This window comes from Lichenostomus cassidix, chromosome 4 (genome assembly GCF_008360975.1).
Source record: "Lichenostomus cassidix isolate B80296 chromosome 4, HeHo_3.0, whole genome shotgun sequence".
In the NCBI taxonomy this organism is placed as follows: domain Eukaryota; kingdom Metazoa; phylum Chordata; class Aves; order Passeriformes; family Meliphagidae; genus Lichenostomus; species Lichenostomus cassidix.
This window is the reverse complement of record NC_139484.1, coordinates 15,170,816-15,185,156: the sequence shown is the minus strand read 5'-3', so window position 1 is coordinate 15,185,156 and position 14,341 is coordinate 15,170,816. Positions and strand designations below refer to the sequence as shown.

The window sequence follows — 14,341 nt, the reverse complement described above, 5'->3', positions numbered from 1 at the left end:
ACAGAAAAATGTAAGGAGCACAATAACTGGAAAATATGGGAAGGTTACTAATGGCGATGATAACATTATAGTGTCCTGCAATTCTTAGAGAAATAATCAGAATGTGCACTGCCAACTTTAAAGTCAATTTAATGGCAATAAAGGCCATGCTGAGAGAAGAGATGTTAAGAAGGGAGAGACTGAGATGCAGCATTTTGATGCTGCTGAAATGAAGCTGTTTTGTGAGAGAGAAGGCTGAATGACCCAAGAATGAAAATATGCCCTTAATGTTGAGTCCCAGCTCAGATGTAAATCTATGTTTCATCAAATAAAATAAAATGTTAAAAAAAGAACAGAAAGAAAGAAAATCTAGCAATTTTCTATATCAGTCATCTTTTTAAGCAAGTGTCAATACTAGAACAAGCTTTGGGTAGATGGGCTGAGGGAAATGCCAAAAAGGAGCTTCCAGCAGACTGAAAGGCAAAGTGCATTTTTAAATCAGGGGCTATTTGTAGCCCATCTAAACTTAGAATATATTCGTTTGAGTGTCGCTGAGTGCACTACAAGTTCATCTCAATTTGACACGTGCTTTTTGAAAATGTTTTTAATTTTAAGTAGAATCATGAATACATAAACTTTAACGGATAAAACATGATCTTTCTGCTGAGGAGTTTCAACTGTTACTAAAAAATGGGTGCATTTCATCTTTTTATTTGCAAATTGTGTGTAAATCTGTCACAGGTACCCTGAGCTGTTTGAAATAATGGTTGTGACTTGTGAGACAAGTCAGCCTCTTCCAGAGACTGGCTTAAGTGGTCTGTGAGCTGTACCTAATAAAACCAGTGACACTTAGAACCATATTCTGTAGAAAAGGATTTGTCTTCTTGAAATCTGAGAATCTGGGCAAAGTAGGTACTCCAAACCAAATATTTATTGAGAAACTAAATGAGCTGAAACCAAAGTTTTAATGGGAGATACAGTGCAATAAAATCTGATCAGCTGAAGCTTCAAGCGCGAAGAAATTAGCCTGCCTGCTTGTAACGTGTCAATAAGAAGGGAACAGAAAATGTGAATTTTCATTTTGTGGATTCTCTGCCATTTGGAAGCAGAGAAAGAGCTCAGGAGCCCTTTGTAGAACGTAGTTATTGTAATTTCCCCTCCACCACTGGCAGATTTGACTCGAGGGTGTCGCTCTGGCAGATTGCCTTGGAGCCCCAGGAACCTTAGGAGACCTCATCTTGAGCAGAGCAGTTACAGCAGGGCAGACGCTCCCAGCAGGATATCCCACAGCCAAAAGTTAGGAAGGACAAGGTTGCTAGGAACCTGACAAGAAATCAGAAAATATGTCAACTGTGGTGCCTTTTTTTTCTTTTGTTTGTTTTTAATTCTGCTTGCTTTCAGCAGAACTGTATGTAGCTTGACTAGCAGAATTGTTCCTGCTTTAGTAAGGCTTTGATTTGTTCTGTTTTATGGGAAAATCCAAATGACAGCTTATGTTGTAAATGGGATAAACTTTCTATGCTTTGGAAGTTTACATAAGGAGCAAATGCTCCATTGAGAACTTGGTTACTATTCTGTGCTTTTTTGACCTTTTTGGTTCCTGGATGTGTTTGTATGCCAAATGGTTTGTTATGAGCAATCTGATTAGAACAGCCATGCTTCAGTTCAAGAATCCTGGCTCTGTATGTTTTGCTGCCTCCTATCACAGTTACTCAGTTTTTAGCCTATTCTTTTAGATGTGATGTGTGAACACCTACGGTGGAGAATGCAAGAAAATGTCAAAGCAAAACAACAAAATATCATGTTTTTGTTAGGCACTGAGCTGCACATAAAGTAAGGACCATGATTCCTACTGCTAATGATATTGAAAATTTCCAGACCCACATTAGCAGCTATGGCTTTCAATCCCCCTCATTTCTTAGCAGTGCTGTGAGAGTTTCTAATAAGGAGTCAGTCATACTCTGCTGCTCTTGCTTTCCCCTCATCCAAGTCTCTGCAGATCAGAATTTCTAATCTTGCCTATCACTCTGCCAAACAAACAGTGCCCCAATCCTAATAGCCTTTGAATTAATAATGAGGGCTATCAGTGTGAATTTTTTGATGCTGTTAAGATTTGTGGCCAGTTGTAAATTGTTCTCCTTTGGACATGGAGCAGTGTAAATCGCCACCACCCTTGGCAAGAGCTATTTCTGTTGGTCACCATTAAAAGCCAATGGTCCAAGTAATAAGAGCCCAGCCATCTAACTGACCATTTAAACAATGTCAGTTCCAAGACTTGTTTCTTTTTTTCTTTGGGGGTTTCTTGTGGTTTTTTAAGGGGATATTCAATACAGTTTTAAGTATCCAGCATTTTGAGTCGTGAATCAAGATGAGAATGGTAACTATACAAATAAAATTGGATTAATTTAGGTTTAAAACTATTTCCATGTTAATCCTAATTCAGTTTTATTTGGGGAAAAAAAAAAAAGGTTGTTCAGCTTTTTCCGGTTTGTTTCTGGCCTCCCTTTGTTGATGATTTCTTTCCAACCTAATGAAAGCAGAACAAGTATGGTTTTATCCTCTTCATTCCCACTGTGAACTTGTTTCAAACTTTACTTGCCACAAAAGTGTAGTGGATTCAAGGAGGGAAAGGACTGAGTGAAAGATGTTAGGAAGCACATGTTCAGTCCAGCATGGAGGCAGATCCTGGAATAATTTTTAACAAAGGAAAGGAGAAGATGTATTAGAGGAGTATGAGAGACCTTCTGTGCATGGAACCTGGGGCAGGCTATAATTCATCATGCCTGTGACAGCCCTCTTTCTCAGGAGAACCCTTTCCTTCCTGCTCTTTGCCCTTCTGTGAACTCCAGCACTTGTGGTGTGGGGTTTTCTTTGTGTGGGTTTGTTTTGTTTTTCTTTAATTCAAAGGTTTTCAGGGTAGATATACACTGGATTGGCCTTAGAAACAGAAAATGCAGAAATCTGACAAAAGTTACTGGATATTCATTTTCTGCTTCCTCTCTGTTGCTTCCTCCCAACACACAATACTAAGGCAAAAATGTTTTCATTTTCTCTTCAATCAGCTGAAACATACTCTTTCCTGTGATGTCGGCAATGAAATGTATTTTCCAAGCTTAATTGGCAAGTCAAATAGTAACACAAATACTTCTGCAGAATGGTGCTAAAGGTTCTCTGTCCTCAGTTCAATAGCAAAAGTCCTAGAGAGCATGTGCTTTGGGTTTTGTTATTTGCAGAGAGCATCTATTTAATTTTTTCCCTAGCTTTCACAAACAAGCTGACTGATGGCTGGTTTGTTCTCTATTTCAGGTCGTGGAGACTAATTTGGTTGCTTTTGACTGTCACTGGATCATTATAAATGAGGTAACTGTCAAGTGAACATCGCTGTGAACCATGAATCCTGTTTTCAGGCTCACTGACAATATTCATGCTGATTCTCACTTTGCCAACAGGAAGCAGTAGCTATACCAAAGTTCAAGCACATTCAGGGAGTAGATGTTGCTTAATAAAAGTAGGATGACAGATTCTTGGACTTTGCTGTTTTGTCTTGCCTGTTTTAAACGGAAGTCCCTGAATGAATAAATGGAAAATAAAATTTAAAAAAACCCTTTATTTCTGAGTATCTAAAGATTTCACAATTGAGCTGACGCTTTTCACAGGATATTTTCAAGGCCTTTTTGTAATATGTAATTTTTTGTAGTGGAGTCCTTGCATTTTTTATATTTGAATATTTTTAATAATCAAAATAATAATAAAATCCCATATTTCCCTTTACTTTATGAATTTTCTAAATGTTCTTTCATGGTTAATATCCAAACCTGTTGATATTAATGGGAGACTTTTTGGTAGACTTATGGATTAGGTCATTTATGAATGTTCAGAAAGGGAACAAAGAAAGTTAACTTGAGATCCTGTTTATACACTGTGAGTTAAGTTGTTCTATGAAAGCTTGTCAGCTAAAATTTGACAAGTCAACATGTGAAGTAGTTTTGTATACAAAACATTGAACAATGCAGTACAGGTTTGACAGCATTCAGGGGTTTTTTTCCTTTTCTTAAAAATAATTTAGGTACAGAATAGATGGATTCCCTGAGTAGATGACTATCTCCTAACATGTAGGTCATGCAACTTCTGTATATTCTCAAGATAAAAGATTGTTTGGAGATATTGCATGTAAATTCCATGTCATACTATCTGGATTTACTATACCCTTCTGTTTTCATGCTTAATTACTAGATTTTCATTAGTATACTGTGCCAAACCAGTGGATCTTTAGCCAGTTTTCCCTGGAGAAAAATACGTCTCAGGAAGTGCTGTGAAGACAAACCAAGTCCAGCATAGCTATTTGTTTGGGCCTTACTCTTCACAAGCAATGTGTGTATTTTCCAGCACCAAATGGGAGAAAACCCAGCTTTAATCTACAGGTGGCCATGTGAACAGACAAACATGTTTTCTTTCTCATGTCAGAGTAAACTACAATTCACTTCAGCATTAACACTCAGTATTTTAAAAAGAGCATTAAAAAAAGCCATCCTCTCTATCAGTAGATTGGATAGCAGTTTCTTAGACAAAACTCAGATTTTGGCTTGCTATTCGAGTTAAAGACACTGCCATTGATTTTTCATTTTAAATGTTCTATACTTTCCAAAAGTTCTAAGGACAGTGATTGCTTTTAGCTGTTTCAGCTCCTTCACCCTCAAAAAATACAAAACGAGACCGAGGATCCATTCCTAGCATATATGCTTTCTCTTTGCTTTTTATTCAGAAATTAGTGTCTCCGTGGAAAAAAACATCTGCTTTGTAAGCATTGTTATTTGCACATTGCAGCAGATGAAATGGCAGAGCAATCAGAGTGGTTACCACTCAGCTGCCTTCTCCACTCCAAAATTCTTTCTCTGGGCTGCAGTCCCAGCAGCAGGAAAATCTGCATGATCTGCACAGAGAAATGTACATCGTTCCTTCTTAGTTTTATAGTCTTGTAGATGAAAATGGGGAAATCCATGACTTAGTTCATTCCAACAATCTGCTCTAAAGCACAGTCATTAAGGTCTCTGCAGCTCCTTCAGTAATTCCTCTTTTCTCCTTTAGAGAAGGTATAGATGTTTAGTGTTGTCTCAGCTTAATCTGCTTCTGGACCTAAATCCATATTCCTACTTAGGTAGCTTTCTAGTTCTGTTTGTTTAAGACTGCAAATAATCTCAGTATGATGTGGATGCAGAACTTGTATTAGCAACATATAAGATTGGTAGATAATAATATGGCAAGAGTTCTGCTTTGACCAATTTTTCTGTATCACTATGTTCAAATTACAACAGAAATCTACATATTTCCTGAATGTTTAATGTTGGGTAATTGCTTATTGCAACATTTTGCCAGTTCAGTAATGAGATTGCAATGCCTCTATTTGGCAGTGCAGGACTTGGAAATTCAGAGATTTGTGGGCTCCTTTCTGTGTGATATATAAAACTGCTATCTTTATATCCCAGTACATTTGAGGTGGTTGTCTATTACCTGTTGATGATCACAGTACTCCCATATGTCTGTGAAATTATCTCAGAGCTCTGCCCATTTTGTTGCTCCTATGAATCTTTTGTGACAACTTAGACATCTGTGCTTGAATGCCTATATTGGCTAAATGACACTGTCAAATAAGTACCGTAACTGCTTCTCTGGCCTCCTAATTTGAAATTCTCAGATGATCTATGACAGTGAAATCGCATTGCTTTGCAAATTCTGCATATGATTCAAATGATTCCTTGCTTTGAGATACCAAGCTGGAGTCATCTTTCCTTTTCCATCACTATGCCAAGGGAATATAACATTCTTAGCAACTAAAGTAATACAGAAGCAAATACCACCTTCAGTTTTGTGATCAGGAATCTGCTTAGGCTTTTTGAGGTAACATCTGCTATTTTAATTGCTCACTCTAAATGCTATAATGCCTGCAATGAGTTCCTTCATTTTTATTGTTCCATTAGTTGCTACTTTATGCAATACAGCAAATTTTCTTGAAGACTGTGTATCATTATGGGAATGCATGTGTGGTAGGATTTGTTTCCATAAAATGAAAGAATTCATAATTTTCTAAAACATAATGCATCATATTAGACCTTAACAAATTATGCAAATCTCTTCTGATCAGTCTAGTCAGCTGAGGAAACACTCACCAATAAATGTTCCCATTTCTTCAGGGCCTTAAAGCAGATGTTACAATTCTTTATTTAAAATTTGCAGGAGTCATATATTTGAATGTAGGCATGATCAAATATGCCTTAACAAAATGTGAGAATGGATTTCTCACACTCTCTCTCCCTCTATCTGTCTTTGCTTGCTTCATTTCCTCTGCACAATAGCAAATATAGCTTCAAAGTCCCAGGATAGAAAATGATATTTCTTCCATGACACTTAAATCACAACTGTACAGTAATCTTAGATTTTATTTAGTGGAGGTGAAGAAGGGGCATTTGTATGATTTTCATCACTTTCCCTGGCTCTTTTTAAATGAAAGAACTGTCCATTTTTCCATTTTAAATCATGTCTCTTTCAAGCTTTTTCCTTTGTTAAAACATTGAGGGTTATCTTACTATTATCTTGCTATACCCAAGGCTCCCACCAGTTCTCTGTTACTATTCTTTACTCAAGGACAGCCCCAAACACTTTCCACTGCCTACAGTTGCAATACAGGAGGTGAAAATATTAATGCTGCTTTACAAAGGATTGTTTAGATTTCATATGCAATAATGTGCACAATTATGACCAGGTCTATTAGAATTACAATGGAATGAGTGCACAGAAAAGCTGCTTTGTGTAAGAAGAGACTGGAAAGGTTGGCTTGATTAGCCTATGAAAGCAAAGACTGAGAGAGGATGTGCTCTCTGTTTATAAACACTCACAGAGTGTGAATAAATGCATCATTGTCAAGGGCTAGAGGACAAAGTTGACACAAGAACAAATGAGTTCAATTTGTCCATGAGTAAACTGAGGTCAAAAGTTGGTGAAAGGTTCCTAATTACCAGAGGCACCTGAGTCTGGAAAAACTCCTTCTTGATGGAAGAATGAAAAAAACCTCCAAACTCTTTTAAAGACCAGTTTATGGGAAAAGGTCCAACAGGTTTGCCCATCAGTGTACAAGAGAGGACTGTGGGACCTACAAGGTTGTATTCAAAGGCTGCTTTCTGATAAACACATTTTTCCTAGGAGAGGGCTTGTCCTTGGCCCATACATTTATCTTGTTCCATTGTCTTTCAGCCCAGTGCACTCCACCATGAATAAGAGTGTAGAGCACAACTATGTTTTGAGCTCAAGCAGTTAGATCAGGTCCTATAATCCCAGCTCAGTTCCAGGAGCTCAGACAAATCAGCATTTTCATATGGATAATGATTAATAATAGCTTTAGAGCTTCATTTGAACCCTTACATTTTCCAGTGGGTCTGGTGGGAAATGACCCCCTTTGGAGCAGGTGGGCAAGGAAGTTGCCAGCTCTTGGCATTAGTGAGAGTTAATGCACCCTGCTTTCTCTTTGAATGCTAAGAATTGATTTCTCCTTTTCCTATCGGGTTTTAATCATCCTCCTCTGCAAAGCCTAAGAAACCTAAGGGAGATACAATGGAGCAAGTGATGACGCAGTTCAAAATCTCATTTAACTTGTCTTGGAGCTTCATCTAGTTGTACCTTTTCCTCAACTTCTCCTCTTTGGAAAGTGCTGAGAAATTCAGGGAGGGCACAGATCAAGTGTGCTGTGGCATGGGCAGAGGCAGCCAAGAGGCCTCAAGTCACACTTTCTTCTTCTGCCCTCTGCTGACTTTTGGAGAAGGAAGAAAAGACACTATCCTTTCTGAGTGCGGGATTTTCCATTATGAAATCCTGGTATCCACTGGAAAATAGGGCATGTCCACTATATTGTAAATACTGGAACCATCTTCTTGGCTCAAAGTTAAGATGTTTCCATAAGAAAAGGCATTGCTGCCTTTGTCTGGCGCTTATTACAGAAGCATGTAAATAAATTCTTTCCCTCCATGTCTCTCACTGCTGGTATAATTGGTCTGTGGCGACTAGTAAGTCTCTGCCTGGACTGCTTATCTTAAAAAGTAGGACAAATATTAGCTGTCCAATATATAGTCTTGGTTCCCACTGGAGTCTTGCCTTATATGTCAAGATGATCCTCTTCAGTTCTTATTTTCTACTTCATCTGTAAAGAGCTATTAATTTAAAACAGCATTTGTTTCCTTATTTATTTGCCTGCTTAGATGAAATGTACATCTAATTTTATCTTTGTTCCATTTGTGACAGGACAGTCTCCCCTTAATTCCAAGTTCAGGCCAGCAAAAGAAAGACTTGGAACTATATACTGATTTACTGATGTTAAAAAAGAAAAAAAAAGAAAGAAAAAAGAAAAGAAAAAAGAAAAAAAACAAACAAAAAACAACCCCACATAACCTAGCCTAAATTTATTCAGGTGCCAACTCAGTTCAACTTGGCCAACTTTCTAATTTTTTTGACATTCAAAGCTTGTATAACAGATCATCTGCCACCCTTATATCATTCAACTGTATCTTCCTCTGAAGTGCAAATGAAAATTGTTTCCTCTCATACAATAGTTGCTTTATATAGTTTTCTTAAGTCAGATCCAAAATTCAAGAATGAGAGATGATATTGGAGAGTCATTATATAAAAGGCTTGTCACTCAGTCAATGCCAAGTATTTGAAAAATGACAAAGAAATACATAGCAAATGACTAATGTTGAATTTGGGTTTGCATGGCATTGCTTTGTTGTCAGTCTAAAATCTGGATTTATGATATAATCAGTTGAATTCACAGCATTTAAAATAATAGCTGTCATTAATCTATAGATGTATATACCTCCTTGGCCACCACACAAAAATGGCTGTGGTGGTTGAATTCTATTATTATTTCCCAGGTGATGTATAAAAACATGAGGTAGTAACCTAGAGGTTAAAATGAGAACATTCTATTTAAAATGCACCAAAAAATGCTGAATACAGAAAACATGAATGCACTTTTATGGCAGGAAAGATAAATGCTTGATGATTTGAAAGTCAAAATCTCTTTTAAAGTAATATTTGGCAATATAATGTGGCTATGCAGGCATCTGTTTTCACATTATTAGAGTGAGTCTAATGGTCTTGGTGTTACAGTTTAAGCATGCTGTATAATGAAACCAGGCAAACTTTTTAAAATCCTCTGAGAAAGTATAGAGTTTAAAATCAAGATAAGAAGTTTCTTGAGCTCTCCTTTATGATTATACTGAAAGGATTATATAAAAAATATATATGTATTTTGCTAAAACAGCATTCTATACGGTATTTTTTTCCTCACAGCTAGTGAAATGATACAGGCTAAATGAAAAGACAGCATCTTAGGCTGAGATAAGCCATTATCTGTGGTACATTAAGAATTAATCGACCAGAAATGCAAGATATTACACTGAACACAGCTGATGCTATGTGTTATTTCTTTTTGCAGAAAAAGTCTATATTTCATAAAGTCCATTAATAACAGATGAGTTCAGAAACTATGATAATCTTTGAAGGCAAATAAAATAGTTTTACTTTAGTCGAGAGAATAAAAGTTATCATTTACATCTCACCTATTTTTCTTCCAAAATTTAAGGGAAATAAACAAATACCAGTATTTCCACAGTAGCTCCTTCAAAATAATGAAAAGATATTATACTGAAACAACAACAAAAGCCAACAAAACCAGGATAGTTGTCTTAACATTTAAAGAGCTGCTCTTTCAAAACAATGCAGATGTGTTGAATTCTTTGAAAAATGGCAAAGCTATAGATACACAAATGAGAATCAAAACTATTCAATAAATTGTGACTGTGTGCAAGGCAATATTTAATGCAGGCTGCTAATAGGAGCTTCTTGATCACCTCCCTTCCTGGGGGCATATCCAGTCTTTTAAATGTCTGAAAAGTTTGGGGCATCAGCCTCTGGAATTAAGACAGATCATGAACAGTCAGTTCAGTATGATGAAAAACACACCCTGGTTAAAAAGACTGTACAAATTTTAGATTATTTCTACTATGTTACAGAAAAATAAAGGCACAGAATTAACTTGAAAGCTACCAGCTGGCCCTATTTGAATCACCAGAAAAAAAATAACAACCCAAAACCACATGTTTCAGTGAAGCTCAAGTTCTTCTATGAAGGCTGGAGTCAGTTGCTGTTGCTTGGGAGCCCATGTTTCTCTTTCTCAGCATTCCCCAAGGGACTCATCATTCAGTACTGTAAAACACTATTTCCTAAACTGCAGGAATTTGTGCTATGTAAAAAAACTGCTTTTCTGATTTCCTTAACCTGTCTTAAAGTTAATATTTTAAGCTTAATATTGGTGCATTTACTTAGTTGTTTTTTTTTTCTTTAAAGTATTTGTAGAGCTGAGTGTTCAGCTGTAAGCCTTAATAGGTACCCTACGGAATTAAAATTTCATTTTAAATTAGATCTTGCTATAAACAAGCACATTCACACCTAGAATGCTCTTATGTATTTTCTTTGCCCTTTTGGTAAATGATGTTTGCTAACTTGCACATTGTTTATAGGTTCTTGATATTCTGTTTCTAGGAAATGAACACTTAAGGCCTGAAAAATTGTCTCTACCTTCACAGCTCCTAAGCAATGCTACACTCAGAAATACATCATGGTATGGCTTCCTACTGATTTGCACATTATCTGTCAAGGATGCTGTGAAACACTTTTAAATAAAAGATCAGAAGAGGTAAAAAGAGAGGCAGAGAAAACCTCAAATGAACCAACTAGGCCCAGTTATATCCACAAATATTTGGTGAGGTTTGAGCACAGTACACTCTGAACTTTTGCAATTAAGGGTGGCATATCAGTTGTTTTAATGAGCATGCACATACTGATTTTGAGGCTATGGAGGAGTTTGAAAATAGCTGTGTGTCATTCACAGGGCTCTTGGCCCACTCAGTGTATTTTTTGTTTATAATTTGGTGGTCACGTGTCTGAATTTTAACTCTCATGCATGTTCTCTCCCTTGCCTTATCTTTCAGGAGATAAATGATGTGGATGTGCAGGAGCTGGTGAGAAGGTCAATTGGAAGGTTAACAATTATTCGGCAGACATTTCCAGTACCCCAGAACGTCAGTCAGCGCTGTTTCCGTGGCAACCACAGGATATCTTCATCACTGTGTGATCCGAAGGACCCTTTCTCCCAAAGCATGGAGGTAGTTCATATACCAGTCTGTCCCCACCTGGAACCTGTCTTTCTAGATAACTTTGAAGTTTTTCCCGAGGGTGTTAGTGTAACAATGTTATGTTTCACGTTCTCTCTGATGTATAGTTTAATGGGTTATGGCATGAGAAGGAAATACTTGGAGTACTGGGGGTGAATGTGTCTGATGGAGAACAATAACTTGCCTGCTGCACAGCAACAGAGATAAACATCCAAAAAAGCCATGTGATCTCCAGGTAGTAGGGTAGTCATTTTGTTGCCCTGCTAAATTTTAATTTTTGTCATCTCAGCAAGAAGAACTTCCTCCCTGTAGTCAATGTCTCCTGAGTTGCTGTGCTTCTCTAAGCCTCAAATATATTGTCAATAAAAAAAGTCTTCCTGGGAGCGCCCAAATAATCTCAAGTGCCTTAGTGTATACATCTAAATCTGTGTCTAAGTTCCAAGGAGGCCTTATTTCCAGGGTTGTTAACCACAAATTACAATTAAACTATAATATCCTTCCTACCACATGAATACAGCAACAGGATCCCTGTCCTCCTGACTTCACATGGTTTTTCCAAGAACATGTCCTCTGTCTCTCTCATTAGGCTTCATGACAAAGCTGTGGCAAATCAGGAGTGTGAAGTTGGCTTAAGATGTTGATTTTACTTTCAAGGATTTTTTTCTGGGGATCATTTTTGCAGTTGTAGAAAGATGACTGCATATTATTTTTAGCAGTGGAGGGAGGAGCATATCTGACCTAGAAGCTAAAAGCAACCACCTCATGATTACAAAACACAGTGAGAGAAAACAGTGGGAGCAAAATAGGGAGATTTTGATCAGTGTCTTTGTTTAAAATGAAAACATGTAAGGGGTAAAGTGTGGATAGTCTTGCCCTGTTTAAATTTAGTTGTCAGAGCCTTTGTCTCACTGATTGTTCACAAAGCAGCCAGCCAGCAGATATTGATGACATGAAGAACTGGCTGTAGCACACTGCACAGTGATCCTATTAGACTGCTCAAAACAAACAGGGCTCTGTGACACCCATTGGTGCATAGGATATCTCTACAGACTGCTTAGGAAATGCAAAAGTCCTTTAGGCTGTGCCATTCTGTTCTGGCAGGATGGTCCCAGGGGAAGCTTTGCTAGTCTACAAAGAAGGCATTAAAGCTGAGGGCGTCCAAGGCAGAAAACAGGAACCATGGATGGATGGGGAGCTTCACATTTTGATTTGTCTTTCTCTTCAACTTTGCTTTCCTTTTCACTTCAACAGTTTGCTGACTCTAGGAAAGATGAGTTTTAGAATTTTAAGTTTGTTCTCTACAAATTGGCAAATTCGATATAATTTCTTCGATTGGGTCTTATACCTTAACCTGTGCTTCATGATCTACCTATAGCTTGAAGAGCTATAGAATTCCTATTGAAAGCTTTCATAGCATTTTGTTTCAAAGGAATGAGGGAACTTTGACTGATTTAATTGTTCTGTACAATTCAGTTGCTTTTTTCATGCTTTCCCTGAGATGGCTGTACTTCATTATTTTAGCTGAGTGAGAAAACATTACAAACTAAAAGGCAGGAAAACTCTGACACAATTTCCCCTGTGTCTTTATATGATGCACAGTCCTTTGAGTAGCTGTGGGGTTTGTTTGCTGCTTCTTTGTTCTACCCAACAATATTATAAATTAGTTTCTAATCCAGTGGGGAGTTGGAACAGTTTATAAATTGAAATTACTAATTTATTTTTTTATGACATTGAAGTGTGACTAATCAGAAACATTCTCTGGAAATTATGAGGGTGAACTTCTTGATTTATTTTTTTTTCTGAATTACTCCTCCTAAAGTCTGTGTGAATAATTAATATTTTTTCAGCATCTTTATTAAAGCCATGAAAAATATCCTGGTGAAGGTATCTCATTTTGTCTTTGGGACTGGCCTAGTTGAAACAAATTCTATAAATTTGTATCCTTTTGAAAGCAGAAAGTTAAGAACTGGATTCACTGAAGAATTTAGTACTGTAACCCTTTTGTGTAAAAACTACATGCAGTATTATAGGTACACATAAAATTGACACTGATAATCCAGATTAATCACTCATCCTTAATCTGATTGCTAAATACCTTTTTTCCACACTCTGGATAAACAAATTGCATCTGAATTCTGAATTGCATCAACAGAAGGTTATGTAGATAAATACTTCTTGGTAATGTAAGTCTCCAGCCATTAGTCTAACTGACTCGGAATAAATAAAGGATCAGTAATGGACACCAGGCAATGCATTAAATGCCCCAGTAAATTTATGTGGGAAATTAATAAAGGTGTAAAGTGACTTTAAATTACAGCCCCCTTCTGTTCATCAGGACAGTTATTAATGAAGCATACTCCTGGTAGTGACAGGGAAGGGTGATTTTGAGAAACAGGAATTAATTGTAGTGCCTTTATCATTGCATTATCAGTGATTGATTGCTTTAAATGTTAGGCTCAACTATTAGTGAAGGAATAACAATGCGTAATAATTGCTGAACTCTGTCCTCCTGAGCCCTGTTAATACTTGATGAAGGCCCAGCTATATTACTCTTAGGTTAGTGAGTGCATTCTTCCTCATGAACTGTGACAATTGTCTTCTATTCCCATGACAGTAGGTTACAGAAGTTACCTTGAAAGCAATGTCATTTTGTTGGGAAATGATGACTTGGCAACCACAGACCTCCATGTACCAATTTAGTCTCATTAGTGACCTTATTCCCTCTGCTCTCCAGAGGTGGTGTGGGGTTTTCTTCCCTTTGGCAAAGGCTTATATAAGAAAAAAACTTGCCTCACAGCATAGTGATGATTCCTTCCTTCCCTGCTCCAACAAATGTCCCTCTAGTGCTGACTTCTTTGGAGAAACACAGTTTTAGCTGAAATGCTTTGAATTCTTCATAGGTTTGCAATACACAGGCAAATCATCCGAGTTATTTTAAAAATGCTTGATTAACCTGGACCCAGATCCTCTATCCATGCTTTTAATCCTGTCATGCACAGTGATGCATGGCCTTTGCTTCTGAAGAAAGTAGATTTGTTCCTGGGTGAATAACAAAATGGAAATGTTCATAGCCACTGGAGTCACTGGAGGAGCTCAAGTTAGAATAAAGAAGCACCTTCCAGAAAGACAGAGTGAAGGATCAT

At 37.3% G+C, this 14,341-nt stretch overlaps 1 protein-coding gene across 5 annotated transcripts in view; it reads left to right on the top strand.

Moving 5' to 3' along the window:
- The window catches only part of GRID2 (glutamate ionotropic receptor delta type subunit 2), a 673,340-nt gene that overhangs the window by 456,685 nt on the left and 202,314 nt on the right, over window positions 1-14,341 (top strand). For all 5 annotated transcript variants that reach the window (XR_014851598.1, XM_085058012.1, XM_085058013.1 and 2 more), the window contains exons 5-6: window positions 3,286-3,339; window positions 11,016-11,189. Coding sequence is in view for 4 of the 5 variants with exons in the window: in XM_085058012.1 (XP_084914138.1) it covers window positions 3,286-3,339; window positions 11,016-11,189 (228 nt within the window). In the remaining variant the exon portion in view is untranslated. The remainder of the gene's footprint in view (window positions 1-3,285; window positions 3,340-11,015; window positions 11,190-14,341) is intronic.